Below are 27,903 nucleotides of genomic sequence, written 5' to 3'. Positions count from 1 at the left end.
AAGCTTTTCCCGGAAAAGAAGCAATTAGAATAAATTTATAATTCAGGCTAGGATTTTTGAGGGACCCATGATCCAAAAAGTAATGTAAATAATTTAAATACCGGAAAAACTTGGATAAGAAAAAACTAAAACTGATTTTTCATTACCACTAGAAAAATTCCTCCCCCTCAAAAATAATAACGAGAAAAAAATACCAGCTATCTAATATGTGATTACTTTCTCTTCCGATTATTCTTAACTATCTTTTTATTTGTTATTTCATTACCATTATAAATCTCCTAAAATCATCTGATTACAATTTTAATAAAATTATAATTTCATTAAAATTGTAATTTTACTACTATTAGAAAAACGATAATCGTATATAAAATAGGCAGCTGTAATAACTTATTAAATTTACAAGCAAAAAACTTCAAAATTTCGGCGAATATAATCAAATTTAACAAACAAACAAATTAAATTCTAACAAACATTTAATAATTCTAACATTTAACAAATTAAATTCTAACAAACTTCGTCATAAAAATTTTTAAGAGAAAAAAAAGAACGAAGAAAAAAAAAAAATCAAAATTTCGGTGAAAATAATTATTTTTACCACAACGATACATAGAAAAATTGAATATATTTATTTACAAAAAGCGTAAAAGTCATGTAACTAATTGCAGTACCGGAAAATCTTGGGCAAAAAAAAAAAAAAAANAAAAAAAAAAAAAAAAAAAAAAAGAAAAAAAAAAACTGTTGTTTCATTATCATTAGAAAAATCCTCCCCTCTCTAAAGTAAAAAAAAGAGAAGAAAATAGCAGCTATGTAATCCACGATTACTTCCTCTTCCGGTATTCCCGAACTACTCCTTCATTTGTTAAAAAACTTCCAAATTTGGGAGAAAATAATCGAATTTATTTAAATTTTAACAAACCACGTAGTAAAATTTTCTAGGAGTTTTGTGGAGTAAAAAAAAGCGCGAAGAAAAAAATATAATGTGAGAATGAAATTCCAGAATGTTCCGAGATAAGTGACGCAATTAAGTGGACCCCACTGCGTGAACTTCATGGATAAATGATAAGGCAAAGTTTATTACCTCCTCAATCACCTTCAATTATCCATTTAATAAAATGTTGGTCATATAAAGACTATGATAATATGACCCATAAGTAAGCTAGTTAAAATCAAGTCAGATCAAGTGCACAATCCTAAACAATACATCACATAGCTTACATAACAGGTAAAGCAACATCTTACTGCCCCTCGTTTAGGGACCCCATTTCAAATACCCTCCCCTTTTTGAAAAGTAAAAATTGCCCAATGAAGACAGGAGGGCCGGTTTCGACCCCGCCTCTATCACCCTTCTACTGTTATCGTTTAGGGCCTATTCTGGTATGTTACTTCCCACTTTTTTTTTTAAATGTGGACCATCAGCTACTGCTTATACAGCAACTTGGCTTGTCATATTTAGCACGGTCTGCAATTGCTTCGTTTCGCGATTAGTACGCTGGTCTTAACTTCAGGTGCGACTAAACAGTGTTTACAAGTTTCTTTTTTGACTCTTTTTTATATCTCGAATTTTTTTTTATTGCATACTTCACATTACATTATGGCTATTTCATCTCATCTCAATATAAGGTCTTTATACCCAGGTTATCCATTTCAAGGTAAGATTGATTTCATCTGTTTATTGATTTAATTTAATATGACAGATTATATACCAGATTTTAATTTCATTTGCTTGGATTGTTTTTACTTGTCTCTTGTCTTTAGTTCAGGGTTTCCTTGTCCAAAGAAGGGGAAAAAAATGGTTGATAGATGATTGTTCATAGTTAAAATTTTTATGCCGATTTTTTCACTTTTTCGAATTAAAACATCAAACCTGCGAAATTTCTGACATGAAAAGCTTAGTGGAATAAGCAAGTGACGTTTCTGGGGTATATATTAATCGGGTAAAATAACATTAAGTGGTAGTTTCCATATGGGTATGTTTAACGTTTTTTGAAGAAACAGAATTGTTTTTGTTTTGACTTAGTGACTTAAACTAATCCACATTAGTTTTGAGTATACTTGCGGGAGTTTTATTTCAAATTAGTTAGAAATAATAAAGGGCAAATAAAAAAAAAGGCAAAGAATTATTAAGCCCATCCTTCTAATAAATATATAACAAAACAGTTAAGGTACCAATTTCATTCTTCTTACCCTGACTAGGGCCACTCTTAAAATGTCACTTACCTGGTTTTTCCACTAAGTTCTTCATTGTGATCAGTAAGGATAATTTTAAAAAATTCTGAAAAGAAATTTTTTTTTAATCACCGCTTTTTTTCCTCTTATCACGATTTTCCTGGCTTATTTTGTTTCAAACGTTTTGTGTTAATAATAGGTAAACTGAATTTGCTAAGATTATTTACTAAAATTGATTACGGTCTCTTTGTTTATTATTTAATATGATTATTATTTGCTAGGTTTGGTTAATACCCTTAGATACTTAAAAAAAAATTGTAACCTTTTTCTCTTCAAGGATTAGTTTCTGTGAGTGGGGGAGGCAAGTTGACATTCAGCGTAAAATGGAAAAAGTTGTATCAGAACTACTTCATAAAAACATTTATATCTGTGTTGGATGACAAAGCTTTTCTTTTACTTTTTGGCAAAGTACTTTGTTTGAACTACTATGACATGTTAGCAGTTTTAAGGATTATATTTTATTCTAAATATTAGCCACATTTGTGTCATCCTCTTTAGATTTTTTCCTTGATTGTTGCTAGCCTATGGCACGTATCCAATTTAACCTTATTAATGTGCGCTTTCAAACTTTGCTACAATGATGTTAAAAGTACCATTACCATTGGAGAAAAAAGTTTTTAAACCGAGAGGATATTTCAATCTGAAATCTACCATTTTCGCTTTAAAAAGGAATTGTTCTTTGATTTTAGATCTAAATATAATTACATACGTTACAGAGAGTACAGGGTTTTTTCAAATTTATTATGGTGGTATATAAATTTTGTTTTAAAACATATATCATATTTTTGAAAAGTTAAAATGAAGAATTCCTGACAATCACAATAATTCGATAAACACATATAAAGAGCTATGTTACGGATGGGTTTAAAATTTAGACCATCTAAATAATGGTTGCTAAACCGAATGGACTTCCACTGCTAAGTTGACTACCACTATAACAATTTCTAGGACCACTAGATGTTCTGATCCTGATATTATTAATAAATTATAATAAAAGAGTCTTTGCATCCACTGAATAAGTTCTAATGAGGAAGCACTCTGGACGCCACTTTTTCCTTTTTTTTAAACAGCTATTCCATTAAGAGTCCATTGAAAGATACCTATGGTTTACTTTTAACTTTAAGGTTTACTATAGGCCTACCTTAACCCAATTTTCTTTCATACTTCAAATTTTAAATTGCCAACGGAGGTGAAAGAATTAGGCATGAAAAATTTATCCAGCGGTCCTCTTAACTGTTACTTTCTAATATGGAGAGGGGGATACCTTGTACCATTACCACTTCTTCCTATCTAGAAGGTATTGTCATAACACATTGTATACAAGTAAATTTCTTTAAAAATTGCTTATCTCTCTTATGGCTCTTATCGATGAAAATTTAGGTAAGATAATATCAGAGCTTGCACAAAACTGTCGCTATAGCTGCAAAAAGCACCTTGTTAACTATTATGAAACTTTAATTTCAGATTCGATTCGGTCCCTTGAATCAAAAATCAATGTAATTATAATTATTCGAATGAAATAGATTTTTTTTAAAAATTTATTAATGTATAAGAATTACTGTAAAGTTAACGCAAAGGAACTTTTCTCACTCCATACTATTTGAAAATTGCTATAAATTTCAATAATTATATTTATTTTATTGTGATAAAGGGACAATGTACGAATAATACTTTTTTATCTAGTTTTTTTAAAAAAAAATTGTCAAAAATTAAAATGTTGTGTCTTTTTTCTTAATATTTTTAACTTATCAAAAGAGTAAGTCTCTGAGAGACAAATGCTTATTTAATTGATACAATATTTATATTGATATTGTTATATATTTATAATTGCATCAAAAATACGTAAAGGATTAAATGTTACTTTCATTCAACTTCAAACTCAACTTTGAGTTTAAATTTTTTTTTTCAAATTATCTAATGACGTTCGAAGATTTATTTAATTTAATTAAATTCAAGATAATTGATTTAATAATTAACTGATTTGATAATTAATTTATTGATTAATTGATGCATTAGTTATATTAATAATATTATACATTATATAACAACATTAATAATATATAAAAGATTAAAAGTTGATTTCACTCAACTTTAAACATAATTTTGTATTTTTAATTTGCTTAAAAAATAATATTTTTAACAAAAATAATAATATCTAATTACGTTTGAAGATTTATTTAATTACATTGAATTCAAGATGATTGATTTAATAATAATTTGATTGATTAATTGATAGTTTACTTAATTGCTCCATTATTTAAAATATGTGAAGGGTTAAAAGTTCCTTTCCTTCAAATTTAGCTTTGTATTAAGGTGCTTTTTTCCCCTGATTCTTCACGTGACGCACATGCAATGTAGAGTTTCTGAGGCAAATCAGTTACCCTGCTATTCACTAAATACACACATTTTAGAAAAGATTGATTTACAACTTGTGGGGTCTTCTGCTACTGGAACTTTGTACACGCCAGAAGGTGTGGGATTATGCCTCATTAGAAGTGTTCAAATTGAGGAAAAACACATTCACGGGTTCTGAAATGAGATTAGGATCAAGATTCTTAGAAAGTAATCTTAGAACAGGAAGTGAGTTCTATACTTTTGGACAGTGAGGAGCAAGATGACCCCCTTAGGAAGTCCATTTTGTGACTACCGATCTTCCTTGGGGTCCCTTTCTTAAAGATTTCTGATAAAATTTTTGAACATCTGTTAAAATTAAACCATTTATGCAACGAAAAACTACTCCTTGTTCTATAATACTATCTATATTAAAAGTGAACTTATTTGAAGATGAGTTTTAAAGATTAACAAAATTTATTAAGTATTTCATTTCAATACAATTTAAAACTCACTAGTTGAAAAGTATTATTTAAGTTGATTGTATAGTGAGTGTAATTATTGGAAGTTAGAAATTGTTAAAAAAATAAATTGTTAAAAAAATTATATTACACAAAATAATTCTTGCATAATTAATTTTTTAAATATATATAATGGTAGTCGGGTTTAAAGACAACATCACCTCGTGCTTAGATTACAATCTTATTAAAAAATCTCTTTTTTTCTTATCAAGTTTTCATACCAGCTAAAATCAAAAGTAAAATTACTAAATAAATTCAACTTAAAAATTGAAAACAATATTGTAACTAGTAACATAAGCAATTTGTAGCGAATAGAGTGCTTGAAGTGGATGATACATGCATTTCATCAGTTGCATTTTTAATAATTTCTTTTTCCCTTATAGGACAGTTTTTCTTGCGATCCTTATATTTTTTTAGACATTATTTTATCAATTTTGATTGATTTTTGTTTTTATTTTAAGAGCTTTTTTTTAGTGAATTAATATTTTTCTATATAAATTACCGCAAACTTAGCATTGAATTTCTCATTTTAAATATTTCCAATAAAACTACTACTAGTCTTACTATTGTAAGATTTTTTTTTACAATTGCTTTTGACTAAAGAAGTTTTTAGGATTATCGAAAAATATTCGATAATACAATGCAATTCTGATGTTCTTGCAGATTATTTAATCCGTATTTATCTTTTTCTTATATTTACTAACACTTCCATTCATAAATTACAAATTTATTTTAATCATTTATTTTTTTCGTTAAATTTATAAATTTAAGTCACGATTAATAGTTTTAAGAAAATCAAATATAAAGACGGTGTCAAAATTTAATGGGAATCATTTTTGATTTATAGGTCATTTTTAATGGTTTCTAGAAAGTTTTTTTATTTTTTTACTTCTTTGCATTTTTAAGAGCATTTTTTAAGAATTATGTAATCAACATCCTAGTCCTGGTTAATAAAAAGAGATAAAAAGATAGACACTTATTTAGAAATAAATTGGTACAAATAATTATGGAAATTAAAATACACTTTTTAAACTAATTTTTATGAAAATATATGCAGAAATTTTACCATCTTAAAGTAAATCTTTTTTTTACAAAATGTTTTAATTTTTTTTTAAGTGTAAAGCATATTTAAATTTTAATAAATTAAAACCAAATTATTATATTTCTTAAATAGCATAGTTTATTCTCCTTAAAATAATTTGCTAAATATTTATCCATTAAAAAAAAAAAAAATTCCTAAAAAGAATAATATAGTTTTTTGCCTTTGCTTCCTTAGCGGTCAAATGACTGACCCCTTTGGCAGATTATGACGCGCTGCTTACTGCGCTACCGAGGCACGACCCCTTTGGGTGAATGCCTAGAGTCGCGTCCCTTCGTTTCTGCACAGCGCAGATAACAGAAACAGAAAAGCTATTAGATCATAAATTGATAAAAAATTACATTAATAATTAAAAATAGTATTTTTTCCCCACTGTGTTTGCCAAAATTTTAGCCGAATGAAAATAAAGTAATAAATAAGAACATTTGACACAAATGCTTTGATCAATGCTTGCCTAAAGCTAAAAAAAATTTTTTTTTTACAAAGTGCAAAAGTTATTATAGTATTAAAAAAAACATTGATAGTCGATATACTAATATTGTTGTAACAATTAAAAAATTAAAAAAAAGGTCGTTTGTCTTAAAAATTGTATGGCTACATTTACTAAATGCAAGGATTAAAAAAAAATAATGAAACAAGTGGGTGTAATAATAAAAATCATATTTTAATGATTGTAAAAAAACAAAAACAAATTGTGAAATAATCGTGCTACTCATATTTATTTACATATTTGTGTTTTTTTGAAAAGTAATTAAGCTATTTTAATCAGAAGTATAACATTATTGAGAGTGGGAAAGAAATTAGTTTCATAACACTTGCTTCACATATCCTTTAAGTTCAAAAAACTTTTAACTTGCAATAAAAACAAGCATGAAATTAGTAGAAATTTATACAAATATATTTAAAAAGATAAGCGATGTAGTTTTTTTGATATAGTAACAAATAAATTTAACGAAATCTAAAATAAGGATAGGGTTTACTTCGTGTTACAGAAAAAGGACATACTTTACTTTCGGTTCTACAAGTAAGAGTCTTTTTTTTAAAAAGTTTTTCATTGTTTCAACAGATAATGCTTTGACACAAAAATTTCTTCAGTGTTTCGATTTAAAATTTGACTTTTAGTCGCTGCGAAAAGTGCTTGTTTATGAAACCGAAACTATAGTATGACAGTATGTGCTTTATTCTTATTATTTTGCTTTATTCAATACACCATGAGGTCATCTTGCATAAAGGTTTAATAAATAGGACATTTTTAAAAATTATAAACAGAAATATTAATTTTTAGTTATGATAATTTTCCTAAATTAGTAATGATGCATTTAGATTTAATAGCAATCTGAAAATAATTTACATAAGTTTTAGCTAAGTTGATAAAAAAGAAATAAATAAATAAAAAATAAATAAGAACTAACATGCAACGTGGAAAAAAAAATGTAGAAAAGGAGACAGGCTTTTTATTTTGGAATATGCGTGTTATCTTGTTTTCTTCACTATTTTTCTTACTTTTGACAGTCGCGTTAAATTTTATTCTTACAAGTCCTGACGGGTTTTACGGGCATTTTTAGTTATTTTACGAATTCGGTTTCGCTAAGCCATCGCACCATTGTAGATAAGCGTAGTAAGTAAGATTAGTATTCATGAATGTTTGCATATAACGGAAGCTTTAGGACTTAGTCAAAGGGATTAATCCGATATTTACTAATACGTTCATCAAATGAAAGTTTAGGAAAATATGATATTTTTGTTTCCTGCTCTATATTATAAATCCTATGATCAACAAAATCAGATTTTCTATTTCAAGGGCAAGGTCGGATGAATCAACTGGGTGGAGTGTTTATCAATGGACGACCTCTACCTAATCATGTCCGTCTAAAGATCGTAGAATTGGCCGCAGCCGGTGTCCGTCCTTGCGTCATCAGTCGACAGTTGAGAGTATCTCATGGATGTGTGTCCAAAATCTTAAATAGATATCAGGTAAAGTAAAACGCATATTTTTTGTTGTTTTATTTTTTGGCTGGATGTTTTGAAAAAACATATTTTACTGCAAATCTCTTTTAATGCAAGTAAAGCAAAGTGAACATTTTCAATATATTGGTGTTTGAATTTCATGAAAAAATTTTTATTGCAGTATTTTCGTTGCTTTCTTTTTCGTTGCTTTCTTTCGTTGCTTTCTTTTTCATGTTTATCTACAGTTGAGTAAACGATTGATTTTGGTTTGTTTTCACAAATGAAGTTTAAAATATATATACATCATGGAAATATTAAGATAGAGAAATGTTGTGAAAACCCTACAGTAGCTACTGATAATGAATTATCAGAAACTAAATTTTTAATATCAGCAAATTTTGCACATTTGTTTTCTAAAAAGTTAAAACTGTAAGCATATGTAATTTAATTTTTATTGTGATTGAAATCTATAATGGAACTGAACGCTCTCCCCATATCAGATAATAAGAGAATAGAAAAAAATTGCGCAATCTAAAAATATGCATTTTTTTATTGCAATAATTGTTCAATTAATGATGTCCAGCATCTTAGCATGTTTTTTAAAAGCCATTTATCTTTGAGAATTATTGCCAATTAATGACCTTAAATTAATTTAATTATTATCTTTTCAAAGTCGTTAAAATTCTTTTCATTGTTCTTTCATTCTTCTAAAGTTATTATATTCTACTCCAATCTTGTAAAAATTATTACACTGCTCACAATTTTATTTAATAAACCATTGTCTTTACAATAGCGTTATATTATTTCTGTACTAATTTTATTTTCATCATTATTTCTACTGTTATTATATTATTTTTTATTAGTTCTATTCATTTTATTATTTTTACATTAATTATTGCTTTTTCATTATTTTTTATATTAATTTTCATTTTTTCATTAGTTTCACACTGATTATATTTTTTATTATTATTCTTACCACAGTTAACGCCAGTATTTTACCCTAGAAGGATATTTTTTAAATAACTGTCTTTTTCCCTTGAATCAAAATATGAATTTAATTTTTTTTCTTTTGCAGGAAACAGGTAGTATTAGACCTGGTGTGATTGGAGGAAGCAAACCACGTGTTGCCACTCCTGAAGTTGAAAAGAAAATTGAGGAATATAAAAGAGATAATCCTGGTATTTTCAGCTGGGAAATCAAAGACAGACTAGTCAAGGTATGTATTATAATGCCGATTCAGTTGTAAGCAATAAACAGCACATTTAAGAATGAATTATGAAATTTTTTTTGCTAAATGGAAGTTGTGCGAAGCTCTTAATTGCTACCTAAGAATTCAGTTGATTCTGTACCTAACAGTACAATTTGATTCTTTCACAATTTAGATATTTTTATGACCATTAAGTAAGCAAAATAGAAAAAAATGATCTCACAATTAAACTTTAATCAACTCATGAAAAATTCAAGATGTATAAATCTATATCAATCGATTAAAAATAAGCATATATATTACTTAGATACCAAATTCACAAGCCGTGGGTTTTTTGAACCCGAACACTGTAAAAAATGTATACTCAAAACTCATTCAAATTTTTTTTTCCGTTACACTGAAAAATTATTATTTATAATTGCAAAAATATTACGTATTAAAATCTCAATTGGAATTATTTCTCATTAAGAGCAAATTTTAAGATTTAATAACTTGAATTTAATTTAATACTTTTAAAAATGTTTCATTTGTTTTGAGTGTAAATAAATGAAAAATGCCTAATTAAGAAATTGCTGTGTTGTCCACGAAATGTAGATAATTATGAAACCATTTTCAACAAAGTTTATTTTTATGATGATTAAACAAATACATAATTCTTTCTTATTATTTTTTTTCCAAGGATGGTATCTGTGATAAAGAATCAGTTCCGAGTGTCAGTTCCATCAGTCGTGTGCTCCGTGGTTCACGCCTTGGTTCAAGTGAATCTGGTGATTCATGTGACGGAAGCAAAAAGGCCGATCACAGCATCGATGGTATTTTGGGAGGTAAGTTTCCAGATTGATAACTTTAACGTATTTAAGTTTATTTTTCCTAACTTACTTACGTCAATTTCTGAATAAAATGTAAAAGGTCGTGGATAAAGTTTTAATTTTAACCTTGCGCAATATTATATACTGTCACTTTTAATTCACATTTAATAACAAATGGATTAAGGGAAACTTCTGAAATTTGGCTTGAAAATGTAGGCCTAGTGTTTACCAATTTGAATTAAATTGTCTAAGTGTATTTGAAAATCCAATAAATTTTACATTTCAAATAACACAAATCATTCTTATTTTTTTCTTTTTCATGTGACTGCTAGTTTGAATTTCCCCAATAACTAAGACTTTCGTTATAACCATGTAGTCTGAATGCCACAGAAATCCGCTTTTCATAATTTTTGTGAATGAGCTCAAAAAGACAAAATGTGTCCTAATGTGTAACTCCAAAAATAAGGATTCTTTTATTTCTTTTCTAAAAAAAGGAAAAATTAGGAAATCGAATGAATAAATTAAATTATTATTGAAGCTATAAAAGGAATTCCAACGTAATTATTGACACGATTATTCAAATAGTCCAGTCTATTGCTCTATGTGCTTAGAAGACACTAAAATAACATTTTTTTTCTCTTCTTGAATTCAACTTTTATTCTAAATTTTAACATTTTTCACGCGTTTCCTTTTTCCTTTTGTTTTTTAAGAAAATTTTAAAAATAAGGAATTTTTACGCATAACGTAAGCTTCATACTTTTCCACCTTCTTAGTCAGCAAAAATTATCGAATAACAACTTTCATTTCTTATTAGATGCTTACGTAGTACTTGAACAGCTCTTAGTATTAATTAGTACTTGATTGTTTAATGTTTAAGATAGTTGGAATATCGGTAATGGATCAGATTTATAAAGCAATGAAAATGTAAAAGAAGAAAATTACTAAAATAAGCATATTCAATGGATTATTGAGTAAAGTAAATAGACCTGATACAGGATAAATCTAAATAAACAGCCCACTAAAGCTTTGAGTGTTTGCTGAGGGGGTCGAATTGATACTGTGTTTGCGAAACACTCGTTGGAGTGTATCAAGGCCTCTTCCGCCGCATTGGTACTTCTCTTCTCTCGCAGTACTTTTTTTTAATCTGAAATAAACCAACTTTAACATAATATGAAGTGTGTTTTCATTTACAAAAAAATGGTTCAGAATATATAGGAATTTAAATAACATTAAAAGACTGCTAAGAATACATTGCCTTTGATAAAGGATATTGGAACGCACTATCCGAAGTCTATTTATTAGTTTGGGGCAATAAGTAGAAAAAAATATTTAGTGTAGACTAATTAACAAAGTAAAATAAAAATATATCGTGATATCGCAATAATAATAATTAATTTGAAAGTGTTATAGATAGGTCGAACATTGATATTTGATTGCCATATCAGAAGTCTGTTATTTAGAATAATAAATAAAAAAGCCCTTAGTGCAGACTAATTAACAAACATAAAGCAAAATAAGAAATTATCGCGATTATAAAAGCTAGTTTGAAAATTTTATGTATAGATAGAACATAGGTTCTGTATGTGTTAGTCTGTATCCAATCCACAAATTCAAGCATGTAGAATAGAACAATTATTAGGTTAAATAAAAAATAAGTTTTTAAAAAATGAAGCGCTCGTTAAAAAAAGTTAAAAATTTCTGATAAATTTTGTAAATCAATTCATTGAACAATGAAATTAAAAACAGTGTTCTTAACTTTTTCATAAAATCGAAAATAGTTCATTTTTAATTGGCTGGAATTCTAGTGCTCATCTGGGTCCTCATGCCCCTAGTCTGTTCCAGATCAACCATAGTGCCCCATATCATTCATTACAGTTTCACAAAAGTTGACACTAGCGAAGGAGTGACAATATGGAATGCGAAGAAAATATTTGTTCGATGCACTTGCATATTCGGCTCGAATAAAAGGCTTTTCAAAAAGTAGTGACGCTAGCGCTAAAATCTTCCAACAAAAGCTATGCCGCAATAATCTTAGAGAACAGTTGTTTTGCAAAACCACAAAATGTCCGAGTCGTAAGTTTTGGATGCTTTAACTGCGACGACATTTATTGCACTTCCTTTTTAAACTTTTATTACGATGTCGGTCAGAGGCTTGGGTGAAATCTCCTACTTTATTACTTGGCTGTTTGCTTAATCCCTCGTAATCCTTTGCAGAAATGATCTAAATCTGTTTGTGGCTAACAAATTTTTTTATGTGGGCTTTTATCGCGTTATGTACCTGAATTGACCACAGGTAAATGCATTATCACCTATTTAGCTTTATTACAAGGATATTTCGATTCGGTGAAATTTATCTTAAAGCAGTCTGTACTGCAGCATTTAACAATCTATTTACACAAGATATTTTTGTACGATGATTCATTACGGCAATGTTAAAAATTTTAAAGCCTTTAATATTGATTTATAAGTACCTGGATCCACTATAGGCAAATGCATTATCACCTATTGAGGTTTATTACAACGATATTTCGACTCAGTGGAATTTACCATAAAGAAGTCTTAACCGCAGCTGTTAACAACAATGTATTTATAGGGATTTTTGTAAGATGATTTATTACAGCTATTATGTAATGTTAAAATTTTGAAAGCTTTTATTTTTGATTAATAAGCCGGCATTAGGCAAGGGTTTATAAGGTAAATTTAATGATAAGTTTGAAACATTAGATATTAACCCTTTCGCGCCGTCTGTCACAAATACGTGCCAGCATAAAACCGTATCATTCAGGATAAAAAGATAAAACTGGTAATCAAAGTAATTCTTTAGCAGTTTATTTGTGGGCGGAGTTATAATTGCTTGATTTATTTAATTCACCATTACTTTGTTCAAAATAAAACTATTTAGTTATACTTTGAACTAACATTGATTATATATATGATTAAACTAACAATAATTAAAGTAAAAGCAAAGTAAATCTGTCAAATTAGCAACGACCACATTTAAGTTACCGTTTTTTATTTAATTACACATTGATTCTGATTTTATACGAATACTTTTCTGAATCACCCGTCCCCAAGGGGTTAATTGACATTGAGAGCAATTTTATCGCATTAAAATTATTATTTTCCCCATCTTATTTCATTTTCGGATCTCCTGCAATCACCACATAATAAATCAATCATTCAATACTAAAAGATCAAGAAATAAAATAATGTTATAGAATAAAGATTTATCGCTAAGATTTCCATTTAGTTAATATTTTTTTTCTAAAATTATTGATTGCAGCAATCCTATTTAATTTGTTTTACTGCATTTTAGCTAAATATAGATTAAAATTATCCTTAAATTTCTGTAATAAATTAAAATAGCGAATTTCAACGAAGTTGTTTAATTCTTTTATTTGTTTGTAATTATATTACTGTTAATTTGTTTATCTTTATTTGTAATATTGTTTATTTGTAAATAAAATTTAAGATTGTTAGATAGTTTAAAAATCAAAATGATTTTTCCGACGTGAGTTATAATAATTAGGATAAGAAAAAACCTTGTTGAAATGTAATGTATTTTTAAATAATAAATTTTTTACAGAGAATAAATTATTTTAACATTAACAAAGTTATGCGCATTAAAGTAAATGAAATAAGTAAAAATATTTGAAGTTTTAATTGTAATTATAATTAAAAATTTATAAAATCATAAAAGAATGCTTTTTATTTTTAATATTTTTTGATAATTTTAAAATATAATCTTGTTTCGCGTAAATAATTCCCGAAATTGTGAATTATTTTAAGTCAATATATAAATGACTATGTATATATAAATAAATATTGTCAATTTATTAAAATCCATTTTGAGCCAATAGCTAACATGTAAATTAATAACAAATTTTTGAAAGTTTTTTGCTAATTTATTTTTTAGCTGGTCGATTTTTTCTTCTAAATTTTCAAATAGGTTTGTATAGGCCTAAAAGAAATGAACGAAAAGTAATTAAATTATATTAATAAAAGCAAAATTATTTCATAAGAAATAATAAAATCCTAATATCTTGATCTTATAATGAACTATAGTAACAAAGCTTTGCAGAGTAGCTGAATATTAAAAATAAGTAAGCAAACACTGATTATGTTTAGTAATATTTATTAAGTAATTTTGAAGCTTTTATTGCTGTTATAGTTCTGAATTTTTAAAAGAATCTAAATTAATGCAGCAAAAAATATTCAATAACTATCATAGTGTTTTAACCCAAATGTTTGGTAGTGTAATATTTTATTCGTGAAATACAGAAACTATAAATAAAAATAAAAATAATCTTGTTTAGTTTGGACCATATATGGGATAAACGTAAGAAGTGAATAAATTTTATTAGGAGAAAATTTTTTTATGAAAAATCCTCTGATAATGAAAAAAAAATCCATTTATTTTTAATGATGATTTATCTGCACATATCTGATGCTTTTGATTCTTTAAAAACGTTCATTAATTAAAATATTTGAGTTTAAGTCAATAAAAAGCAGGTTTTAAATTACACAACAATAATAGGTTCTAAAGAAATACTGAAAAAATTAAAGAAGGGTTGCAAGTTGAGGAAAGAGATAATTAACTTGAATTTATCGTTTTGATTATAGCGTTAAATTTAAAAAGGAAATTTGCATGAAAAACAATTTTTATTAATCAGGATTGTGTTAATACTATAAAATGAAATAATTAAAAATATTTCTGACATTTTCTTCAATAATTTTAAAAAAGGCAAAAATGTGACGCGTTATTCAGTATTTTTTTCTACAAATAAATGATGGCACGATTAAATAGCTCATTTTTGTCAGATATCTTGTTCATTTTATCAGTTGAAAGTTTTGCTAATTTTAAAAAGGTTAAAAAAATGTAACATGTTACTGTCTCGCATTGAGACTTTTTATTTATTATTATTATTAATTTTTTGAAAATAAATGATAGCACAATTGAATGTCTAATTTTTGTCGTGTACATATTTCTAATGACTTTTCTTCACTTCAACCAATGAAAAGTTTTGCTAATTTTAAAAAGGTTGAAAATGTGACATGTTTATTTTCTCCTATTGGGCCTTTTTTTTCTCGTCAAATAAATGATGGCACAATTGAATATCTTATTTCTGTCAGTTATCTTGCCCATTTCACCCGTTGAAAGTATTGCTAATCGATGTTTCAAAGTCTTCAACAAGACCCAAAAGTGACACTCGACGTTGCAATCAGCATAGAGAGATCTACAAACACAGAACGAGTAGCGTTTGAAGGGTGCAGAAAATTTCCCGTGAAGAAAAGTCATTAGAAAGATGTTTACCCCTAGCTAACAAATCCTGTCCATCCGTATCGTAAGCAGTAGCTTTAATGTGTTTTTACAAAGCAGCGTGGGGTGTCCCCTAGTACAGGTGCCGAAAATGAGCGTGAAGACATCGGTCCACCCCTCAAGCTGATTTCCCAAACGATAGTCGAGATCCCATGCTCCCAACGGACAGCAAAAGATGATCTATAATATGGATCCTTCCGTTTGATTCCGGCAACTCAAATCCGGTGGTATCAAAAATTACAGAATGGATTGCAAATTAGCGGAACCATCCATTCAGAGACTTATTCCGGCCCCCCAAATGTTCTATTCGATGCGATTCGATATAGCCGATTGCCAACCTCCACCCTGCTAGAAGAAGTTCGACAAAGAACTATAAAGGGGGATCACTGAAAAAAGTTTGAGCGTGTGGGTTAAAGGCGATTTCAATTCAGGATCATACTCTATGCAAAATTAGCCTAAATGCGGGGTTCGATTCTTCACACGGCTATGGAGTCAAAAATAAAAAAATAGCCATCTGCTATTTGCTGCAGACATTTTTAGGTTGGGAAACAGCAGCTGCCATTATGTCTCCTAAGCTGTTTTTGTCACCAAAAAGCCATCAAATGGTGGAAAGCTTGTTAAATGGCGATTCTAAACCAAGCCGAATTCCTCATCTTGCCTATTAGTACCTTGAAGGTACTGACTCAACAAGCGTGAGAACGAAATTCGTGAAGCTTCTTCGGTGTGAAGGGTTTTTCCCAACACTTTCTTCCGTCTTTTAACTAACAAAGACTGATTTTTCACTGCATTTTACACCTCTTCAGATCGAATATCCATGATATTTAGCGTGATGGGTTTCACTTCAAATTAAGCGTCGCACTCTACCACATTGAAGTCACTTAACCATTTATATGGTTCATAAGAAACTCTGCATCGGAAGTTGTTCTCAAATTACACTCCCTCGGACTTTTAATAATCATGAAATTTCTATGTCCAATAATCTTCCTTTCAAACAAGTTTGTGCTGCTAAATCCGAAAATATAATTGACTGTCTTCTTTTCGTCTTTTAAGACCAATGTTAACTCTAAAAAAAATTATTGATATTATTTGAGTTCTACACTCTCAGGATCATTGGCAACATTAAAAAATACTAGAAAAAAATATCAATGCATATATCAAACACTAAACATTTCGGTTTCTTCTCTTTTATGTTGATATTGGTTTTATAATATCCTTAGTAATAATAATTTAAATAGCTTCGGACTCTTTACATTTGTAGACACATAATTTTGCAGTTTTTTTTCCTGAATTCGACAATTTTTGAGGGAAAGATGTTTTTTTTTTTTCATGATTAATTAGCGGTATGGAGAGAAGCTGCATTCAGACACACCTATATTTGAAAATATGCTAACAACTTCACATTGCTATGCCATTACAGTATTTACTATTATTGAGTCATGTCCGAGTTTATTTATTTTCTCATTGTTCGAATTTTTAATATATTTATAATATATTTTTTGAATCTGAAAGTAACAGCACATATTGTCTACTCCGTGTTGACAGAATTTTATTTCATTTAAAAATGTTTATAAGACGAAAATGCAAACTGATTTTTACATATCGAAGTAATTAGTGCAAATTGTATTCGTGAGTTTCTTATTGTTAGTCTTATAATATAAACCATAAGTGTGTGGATTTGGAATTCAGTTTCTTTTATCATAACATAAATTCTAAATATCAATTTCAATGGTAAGAGAAAAAAAACAACAACTTTGTATTTGTTTTATTCTAGCTTTGCACAGTTTACTCGATCTATAGAATAGTTTGTTATCTAATATGTCTTTTTACATTCAGTAAAGTCAGTTTGGAAAGAGAGTCATTTCGAAAAGCTACCAGTTATGAAATCTTATTTCCAAATAAATTTTGCAGAAGAAAAATGCTAGCCTTAATCATAATGAGTAAGGAAACACATATTTTGACAAATGATAGCAGCACAAATAATGAACCATGTTTTTTAATTGTAAATTTTCTTAATTAAAAATACAGCTATATTAAGCTTTTGTTGGTAAATAAAATTTGGTAAATAAAAATATTCTAAACAAAGTAGGCTGATTTTCTGGCCAGTATCAGCCTGGTAATGTCTAATAAAATTCATAAATGTCATGAAAATAATTTATTTGTATAATTTTGTGTTTGGCCACAACATTTTCACGTTATAAGCAGAAATGTGGTGAAATAATTCGAAAATTGTATAAGTTCAATTTTAGTTTGTTGTTTTTACAAATGGAGTCTGAATTCGAATATTATAAAATAGTATTCTAAACATATGAAAGCAGTATTCTTGATTTTTATTGTTTATTTCCGACATTTGACTTTTTTAAACCGATTTTAGGTCAAGCATAGAAATTTTCTTAGAAAATGTACATCTATGTCTGAAAAATTATACTTTTTTTAATAAACAAAAAGGTGCGTATTTGTACCATTTTCCACATCAATAAACAATCATTTAGTTTAACACTAGTCTTTTTTTTGTAACAATCGTTCAATTTTTAATTTTTTGCAGAGTTTGCAGTTTCAATCCACCATTAAAACATATGATTAATCTAAAATGCTACAATAATAATTTTTCAAAAAGTCGAATTTTTCAATAATTATTTAAAGTTCGAACCAATAGTTTAAAAATAGTTTTTAAAAAAATTTCTCAACAGAAAGTGTTGACTCCAATTAAATTACTAATATTTAATAGATGTTTTCAGATCTTTTGAAAATAGCAGAAAAATAAAATTAGTGAAAAATATAATTCAATATAATTCATTGAAGAAATATTTATTGCAATAGTGCGGTTTCGCACCTTTGGTCAAAAATGGATTAAAGAATCTATTAAATCGCATCAATAACAGTTATATTTAATTGACTATGTACGAGTTATTTTTTTTACAAGAATTCAATAAATTTCAGAAACCATCAGTGAGTTCGTGTAATGAAAAATATAATAAAAAATCTGTGGTCATTTTAAAAAGGAAGCACCCTAGAAAGAAAATCAAACCAAAAATTCCAGGAGATTTTTTTCTTTTCTTCTTCTACCACAATACACTTCTCAAGGAACCCAAAGAAAGGCATACCTAGGTGAAGAGAGAGTGTTATTTTCTTTCAACTCAACAAAATCATAACATGATTTCCATTAAAAGAGGTGTTAATGGCTTTCTAATCCGGAGTCAGTATTAGAAAAGGCAGAAAGTCGAGATACCGACCGCCATTGTCAAACCTGGTGGGTGTTCTTGTTGGCGGCATTTCTTCAAAGGAACTTTCCTTTGATCCGCACAGTTGGCGGACCATGTAGATGAATGCTTCAATATGAGGTGTGAGCAGTCTAGGAGTTATTGTAGTCCGGCATTTAGGATGAGTCCCGCCTTCCACTGTCCGGCTGCTGCTGGAAGTCATTCGTCAGCTCCGTCACCTGACTTTTTTTCTTCAAGGGTGGCCTCCATTTTGAATGGTGTCCCACCATGAAGACTTTTGTCAACAATAAATGGCCGCCGGCGTTGTGGAGGACCCCAACCAAATAAAGTTTTCAAAATAAGCGTGTTTCCATTTTGTAAACAATCCAGTGTGGGTCTCCGAAAAAAAAGAAATATGAGATTTAGAAGATATCATAAGAAGAAAAAGCTACGCATTGCTAAGAAAGGAAACACGTATTCTTTATAGATATGATTTAGTTTTTAATCAACCACAACGTTGCATAATAAGCAAAATAAGAACTTTCTGATGACTATAGTAAATGATAAAAACAAACGTAAAAAACCACAACTATATAAGATTAAAAAAAAATATAGCTAAAAATGCCCTGAACGTTTTGACGCTACACTGTAGCCTCATCTTAAGTGTACAGTATAATTCATAAAAAATGTAACAAAAGTGTTAAAAATAAGGGGTGATAATGACAACTTAACAAATGGCTATCTATTAGTAATGTTTTTCATTGCTATTTTGTTTAATTTATTTAATTTTGTGTTATTGTGTGCACTGAAGATGATGCTGCAGTGTAGGATTCAAAACTTGTGTACTATTTCTAATTATTTAAATACAGTGAATTTGAGAATTTTAACGTTCGTTTTTGTCTTTTAATACGATGTAGATTTCAGTGGCCACATCAGATTCGTCAAAATAGAATAAAAATAACATTATTACTTTCGAAATATTTAGAAATTTTAGTAAACATAACGTTTGATCACACTATCAATAAAACATTTGCATATTCCGATACAGAGCTGTCAAGTAACATTTATTCATGTTAAACCACATGTGTACCTTTAAAATTTGAATATTATTTGATAATAAACTCACTACTTTACTTTTCTTTGACAGCTAGGAAGGAATTACTCTACTGTTACTAAGATTTCCTTGCAATGTAACACAAGCTCACAAAAGTTATTGTCATTATATTATTATTATTTTTAATTTTTTTTTTAAAAAAAATATTGAGTATTTTGCAAGAGAAAGTCGCAAAAAATGTATATTTCAGCCATCTTTTTATTTATTTATTATTTTATCTTTTAACACATAAAAAAATAAATAAAATAGTTAAATTTCCTAATGACTAGACAACCGAAAATTGGCAAATATTGTTATTATTAAAATTGTTGATTTTTAATGAAGATTTACAAAGATAACTTTATGCAAATTTTCGTCAGAAAAAATCTCTATACAATTTTGAAATTTGTTGGAATTTTTCTTCATTTGAGTTTTTGGCAGCTATGCATAATTGAATCGTTTTGGGCAGTATAATAAGCCACATTTTCCGATTGCTTAGCTTTCTGAATCCCTAGCTTTAAATAATGGCAGGAAAGACACTTTTTTATGTAGATAAGAAGAAAGAAAATTCATAATTGCGTTAAAATATTTTGGGGAAAAAATCACTACGAAAGATGCCATAAAACTGAGCAAAAGGTAACTCGAATAAAATTTCTTACTTTTCTTGTAATTTTTCCTTGTAATTAAAAACTTCGATTAAAGAAGATAAATCAAATTATATTTTATGTTAAACAATCGCTTTGTAAAGGCATTCAAACAGTATGAATAATCTTAAAATATTTTTTTTTTCGTGACAAAATTATACCAACTATTGTCCACTATATTAGACGGTTGGTCGTAAGAGGTTAGGGACAATTGATTAGGAACAACAATGCTAAGTAGGTTTAAAAATACCACTTTTGAGATCAATTTGGTAGGTCAATTAGAGTGACGATTATATATTTTGCATAACTGAGTAAAACTTTTCTCTGCAGGTCGCTTAGGCAACGATGAATCTGATTGTGAATCAGAACCGGGCATTCCTTTAAAACGAAAACAGCGCAGATCTAGAACAACCTTCAGTGCAGAACAAGTGGAAGAACTGGAAAGGGCATTTGAAAGGACTCAATATCCCGATATCTACACCAGAGAAGAACTAGCTTTGAGAACAGGCCTCACTGAAGCACGAGTTCAAGTGAGTTTTCTTTAGCTTTTTCTTATTTTTAAAAAAGTCTGCTCATTCCTTTTATTTATTTCACATGAGCAAATCTGTAAATTTTTTTTTAATCTGTTTTATTTGTTTTTTTATTATCCTTTATTAAGCCATTTTCAGCTTTAACTATTTGCAACTTTTTAAATGTATCATATCATGCATGACTATTTACATTTAAGAAAAGTTAGGGTATTTAAACTTTAATTAGTAATTGATGAGCTTATGCTCTGTTCGGCGAGAACTGATAACAAAAAGAAACAAAGCTGACATTATCCTTGGCTGATTGTCGCCGAAGTTATGACGAGCATCGCTAACTTGACAATACTGAGTGAGAAAACAACCACCGATTGCGCAAGGAACCGGGCAGATGTATGTAATGTTAGGCTGCAACTCTTCTTCACTATCAGTTTTCGATGAACAGAATATACCGAAAAATGGTTCTTAGTGACATTTTTTAAGACATTGATTTCTTGGGAAAAATTCTCATTTTACTCTCTAGCAATACAACATAATAATTATTATTTTGAGAAATTTAAGTTTGTTAATCTAACTGGATGAAGGCACTAAATGAAAATCGAGAGGGCATTTTGGAAAAAGCAGTCAGTGTGTAACTTTAGGAGGTTTTTCTTTTTTGGTGGCAAATTAAAAAGTTAAGATGGAAATTGAAAGGACGTGACCAATTTAAAGAAATTTTTGCAATCTAAATTTTATAACTGAAATGAGCGAAATAAATGCAATTGAGGTATAATCTTTATCAATGTATTAAATTGATTTACACAAATTCACTAAAATGCCACAGTGGAACTTCATCCACTCAACTCTTCAATTGTGTTAGATTCATTTATTTAAACTGGTATATTCAAACTCACTAAAATGTCACTAAGAAATTTCCTACACTCAACTCTTCAAATATGTAATCTGTTTTNCAAAGTCCTCCATGTTCCCACAACAAATCAATACCTCTGGGGGTACTGATCCAGGAGTTTCCTTGTCTTCTGGATTGGTTCAAAATTACAAGGCTACGGAGTTGAACGTAAGTAGTCGTAAACCCATGAAATTGGGTCGGCTGTTCAACGACGGTTATAAAATAAAATAAAATACTGAGTGAGAAAACAACCGCCGATTGCGCAAGGAACCGGGCAGATGTAGGCAATGTTGGCGATAGGTTGCAACTCTTCTTCACTATCAGTTTTCGGTGAACAGAATATACCGGAAAATGGTTTTAAGAGACATTTTTTCATATTGGGAAAAGTTCTCATTTTACTCTCTAGCAATACAGCATTATAATTATTATTTTACGAAGTTTTTCAAAGCTTGTTAAGCTAGCTGGATGAAGGCACTAAATGAATATCGAGAGAGCATTTTGCAAAAAGCAGTCAGTGTGTAACTTTAGGAAGTTTTTCTTTTTGGTGCCAAATTAAAAAGTTAAGATGGAAATTGAAAGGACGTGACCAATTTAAAGAAATTTTTGAAATCTAAATTTTCTTACTGAAATCATGAGAGCGAAATAAATGCAAGTAAGGTATAATCTTTATTTCCTGTCAAAAAGGATTTTCTCAAACTCACTAAAATGTCACTAAGAAATTCCATCCACTCAACTCTTCAACTATGTAATCTGTTGTACTCAAATTTATTAAAATGTCACTAAGAAACTTCTTTTATTCAACTCCGCAATCATGTAAACTAATTTACTCACATTCACAAAAATGTCACTGAGAAACTTCAGTCATCTCTTCAATTATGTTAGTTTCAATCATTTAAACTACTTAAAATAAGAAACTTCATCCATTTTATCCTTCAGTTAAAAAAGTTTTTAGCTTTTCCCAGCTTTATTAGTATTTTTATACTTTTAATCTTATAACAGATCAGTCATTAAAATTAAATCTCTCTTTTTTTTCTCCAATCTATTTAGGTATGGTTTAGCAATCGTCGTGCTCGATGGAGAAAGCAAGTTGGAGGCCAACACTTGACTGCCGCTTTTTCTGCAGCACCAACTGTTCCGTTGGGTTACTCAGCCAATCCTCACTGCTATGAAGCAAATGCTCACCCTGGTAAGACGAGTTCATATGATTTCATAATTACAGTCATGCAGCAATTTCCCCCCTTCTTTATTTTATCTGAATGCATTCCTTTTTGTTTGCAGATGCCAGTACATGGCATCGAGCACAAGCCCTGAGTGGTACTACATCTACATCAGGATTTCAACCTTCTTTCTCCTCAAGTCATTCCACAGCTTATTCACAACTACCTCCTGAACCATGCGTCAATCCAGCCCCACTAGCCCAACAGGTAAATAAACCGTTAATTCCACAACATAAATTAAACTCTGTAAATTTCAAAACCGTTAGTGATATAAATACTAAAAGTATTGAAATACAGTATTGTTTTCAATTCATGACCAAGAAACTCTCACGATGAGCAGTTTTATAATCAAAAATTTGGAAAAGGCAATATGTTTGTCAGCCATTTTTCAGCAGTTAAAATTTCGGCGAAAGCGACCGTTGTTTTCAAGTGCTATTTCTCTAACTTAAAAGAGCCTAAGGTTTTCTTTCCTTTATAGTTTGGAAAAATATTGTTGTTTATAATATTGTCAAATGTATGGGCAGAAAAAAGTAAAGAAAGTGAATTTTATAGTTCAAGATTCCAACAATTATAGATTGCTAGAAAGTCCAGCAAATTTTATATTTTGATGCACATATTATTTTGATTTGCATATTATTAGAATATTTTAAGACCTATCTATTTAATGTTCTCCAGATTTTTATTTTTATTTATTTATTTATTTTATAACTTTGAACTCTATAATCGAATTTGAGCAAATTTATTCTATCATATGAAGAGGTAGGTAGATGAACGTTCGAATTAACATTTTAGGAAATACGAGTAAATTAGCATTGTATGTTGACAATGAAGATAAAAATTATCTTTGGCCTGTATTTTTTCCAGTAGACTTTTAATTAGCGAAATCTGTTATACTCATTTCTGTTACATCTCTAACACTCATTTAATCCTTTGTAACTCAACAACTCTGATTTAAGAAATATTTACGCGGATGTTAGAATACATCATATTAAGCGTGTAAAAAGTAATGAAAAAATTGACCTTAAAATTAAAAATTTATTGATAAAAAGCATTTGATGAACATCTCCAATATCGTGAAAAATAACACAAAAATTCCAATATATTTAAAACTTCATGTGAAAAATTTTGAAATTGTTGTTTTTATGGTAACAAGGTCTCACACCACATTTTTCAATCCCTCCTTAGCCAAATATACAATCAAGGGGATTGTTGTAAAAAAATTGTATACCCTGCAATTATGTCGTGGAACAATTCTTGCTAAACGCATTATAATATTGGCAGCTGCACCAAGACTTGGTTCCCCCGAGTTTGCAATATTTTCTTTGCTGAATTTAGTTCGATTTTATAGGTAAATCCACCTCATTATAGGATTGAATTTTCATGTATGTTGCAGGTATGTAACATGGTGATACAAAGGGTTAAAATTTTCGTATTACGTCGCTTTTGTTCTTGGCATTTTAATTTACTGCCAAAGATGGGGCTTTCTTTGTCGAATACTTACAGCTAAAATGTCTTTAAGCCTTCTTTCAATCTACAAACATTTCAAAATAGTAATTTTAATATCTTTATTTCCTGATTTTTGTGAAATTTAAAAAAATAAATAAATCTCTGGGACGAAAAATTTTTTTACGACCTTTTATCAAAAATTCTCAATTTATGTAAGTATAATTTTGGATAACTATATTTAATTTGGTTTATTTTTTACAGATGTTCTCTATTTTGGGAAACTCAGTCAATACTAACTCCCAAGTGTCTTCTACTTCTGAATTCCATCTACCACCAACAAACAGCGAGATGGGATGGAACTCTGCAAACATGCAACCTCGACCCGACACTACATCTTCGTGGAACCCCGCACCATTTCCTACATCAACCGAAAACTATACTGGGTAAGTTCTCACTTTCATAATGGCTTGTTTACGAGACCTAAAAAGCAGAAAAAAGAAGGAAAAAAATAGAAAAATTTAAAAAAAAAACGAAAGAGAAATTATTATAATTAAAAACAGAATAATAGAAAGAAAATAGAGAAATTAAAATAGAGAAAGAAAGAAAAAATGGAAAAGTTGAAAGTAGAGAAAAGTGGAAAAGTTCGAAATAAGAACAGAAGAGAAAATGGTGAAATTAAAAATTGAGATAGAGAGAGAAAATAGAGAAATTTTTAGTACAGAAGAGTTTGCGAAGCTGAATAGTTACTTATTTAAAATATTTGTTAGATTTAAAGTTCATCCTCTTCTTGTAATTAAAATATTTATGGTTTAAGATTAACACTTTATTTAAGTAATTAATGAGTTGAATGAATATATTCTGAAAAAAAAACTTGCATCTGTCAATCAATGCACTAGTACGCATTTATTTGAAAAACAATCTTTCCTCTTTAAAAAAATATATCTAAGCACTACCAATACTATCGTGCATTAAAAAATCTAATATAAACGACAAAAAATTTAGATTTTTAATTTTTATTTTTATATTTGGCATTTTGTACTGTGAATAACTTATTTTTAAAAAAAATCTATTGAGGAGCGTTTACGGTTTTTCAATTGTACGGCAGTATATGAATTGTAAAGCAAATACGGCTTTTACCTTATACATGAAAATCTAAAATGGTTTTCCTTTCCATTTTAATATCATGATCCTCAATTGTTTAAATGGTCCTAAAGCACACAATAAAATTTTGAGAGAAGTAATTTTTGTAAAAATTTTTACCGAATTGACAAACACTCACAATCTTTCGGTAAATTTTGATAAGCAGCCACGATACATGCATTGCGCAGTGGCTTACCAAATAGAACTGCAATTTGAATTTAATTAATAAGAAATTTAATTTAATTTTGTATTTTTTTTATAATAGGATGCTTAACAACACTGAACCTTACGTGAGTACTGCATACAATAACTTACAAGCTGCTCATCACTTCATGGGTTTGGATGTGAAACCTTATACACCACAATTCCCAACAGGTGAGAATTTTATATATTTCATAAACTAATTGCCTTGTCAATCACTTCCTCACCATCAATGCCTCGACAGCCCAGGGTGGGCATTGGCCTTCTCAATAAGTTTTTTCCAGGCTAATCTTTTTTTTGCTAGTGTTTTCCAATTTTTAGTTTTTAAGACCCTTCTCTAGGCCATCGATCCATCTCGCATTCGGCCTCCCTCTTTTTCATGTGCCAACTGCTTGTCAATCACTTAGTGCAAGCAAGACACCACACTAAGCTTGGTGAGAATAGAAAATTCGTTGCTACTGTGCCAAAAGTACGGACTTGTCAATTGGATACTTGCAACTAATCACGTGGTTGTTAAAGTTACAGCTTAGAGACATGAGTTTATTAAGCTGAATAATTTTTTTAATTAGATTTATTTGGATATCATCAAGCAAAGTTAAGCGTGTGTGTTGAATCTGATTTTCTGACGTCACTAGCAGGTATCCAGTAGTAAAAGCGACAGATTTATCGATTTTGACATTATGCCAACAAAATAATACCTAGCAAGAATTATTTAAAAATTTACAAATATTTAAATACCAAATCCGGTATTTGATCAAACACGAAATCCTCGAGTTATACCACCAAAATAGGTTCTTTATACCATTAGCAATAGCTGCCTAGCTATTTTATTCTGACTAAATATTCTCTGTTAAAATTAAATATTTCAACAATAGGCCAATATCTCGAGGCAAGTAAGATCAGCGCTGGACATTATTCGATATCTCTAAAAGTAAACTTTATCACAAAAAAAGGCAAAGCATTTGAAAAAAGCATATTGAATCATATTTCATTCAGTTTATATCATTCTGTACACTAATAATTCACTGCATTTTCTATTGGACAATTAATATCACGTATTACAAGTAGTAAGCTTGTTCTCATAAAATCAATTTCTTTTCTTCTTTTTAGTCAACTCAAATTCAGTATATAAGGAGTTTGACAATTCTTGCAATGGATTAGCATCTCTAAGACAAAAATCTCGACAACATGCAACTGCTTTAGGAATCTACTGATGACATGAATGGGAATCTACTGATGAGGGTTCAAAAGTCTACTGATGATGATTCAGAAGTCGTCTGGTGATGATTTAGAAGGTTAATGATGATTCAAAATTGCAACTTCTTAAAAAAAAAGTAACAACCTGTTGATGACTACAGTTCAGTCTGACTTTCGGAGAACAAGTTGAAGTATAGCATTATTAGACCATGTCATTCTACCTTGTCAACTCAGAATTCTCAGCATACAAAGGAAAATGGGAATCATCAACAATACTATACAAAGTATGAATAATTTACATGATGCTTATGGAATTGTTGAAAATATTGTTATACTTGTATTGAATTATTGTACCTTTTATGGAGGTAAGGAGCTTATATATGAAGAGTTACAAGAGAAAAGTACTGAAGAAAAATTCTGATCATGTAAATTCTGATCATGTAAAAATTCTGATCATTCTGATCAAAATTCTGTGTCTCATTAGTGTTTTTGAAAAAAAAAAATATATTTACTACGTGGATATTCTGAGTCAATGATATTGTAGATTTGTGCCAAGTTTTCATTAAGAGAGTGATTACGGGATTTTGAAGTCTTTTGAAAAGCTAAATTAATTTCGACTTGTACATTGTATTGATTAATAAGTATTAAACATTTTTACTTTGTCAAGATGTAGCATTTTAAAAGGGTATATAAATTGAAAATTTTTTTTGTTCCTAAATGTAAATACTATGATTTATGGTTATATATCATTTTTCGATTTTTATAACTATACTATTTTTATAAGACCAAAGAAATGTTCATCTTTGTGTATGCATGTTTAGTTACGTTTATAAATTTTGGTATGTGTATATAAATTTATTTTTGTGAAAAATAAATAAACATATTATATTTTTAA

General features: G+C 29.0%; 1 protein-coding gene across 2 annotated transcripts; it reads left to right on the top strand.

Moving 5' to 3' along the window:
• The first annotated feature begins 1,380 nt into the window (after window positions 1-1,380).
• LOC107445228 (protein gooseberry) lies at window positions 1,381-27,903 on the top strand. 2 transcript variants are annotated; one of them, XM_016059576.4, is made up of 10 exons: window positions 1,381-1,649; window positions 7,979-8,151; window positions 9,200-9,340; window positions 10,011-10,155; window positions 20,725-20,924; window positions 22,855-22,993; window positions 23,086-23,231; window positions 24,732-24,913; window positions 25,876-25,985; window positions 26,922-27,903. In XM_016059576.4, the coding sequence occupies exons 1-10, from the start codon at window positions 1,592-1,594 to the stop codon at window positions 27,023-27,025; spliced, it is 1,398 nt and encodes a 465-aa protein (XP_015915062.1). In that variant the 5' UTR covers window positions 1,381-1,591; the 3' UTR covers window positions 27,026-27,903. The 2 variants fall into 2 exon arrangements, with proteins under 2 accessions (XP_015915062.1, XP_015915061.1); XM_016059575.4 differs by having other exon boundaries at window positions 1,415-1,649; window positions 7,964-8,151.

The sequence above is a fragment of the Parasteatoda tepidariorum genome, chromosome 2 (genome assembly GCF_043381705.1).
Source record: "Parasteatoda tepidariorum isolate YZ-2023 chromosome 2, CAS_Ptep_4.0, whole genome shotgun sequence".
Taxonomy (NCBI): domain Eukaryota; kingdom Metazoa; phylum Arthropoda; class Arachnida; order Araneae; family Theridiidae; genus Parasteatoda; species Parasteatoda tepidariorum.
The sequence above is the reverse complement of the archived record's forward strand: the minus strand, read 5'-3'. Positions and strand labels throughout refer to the sequence as shown.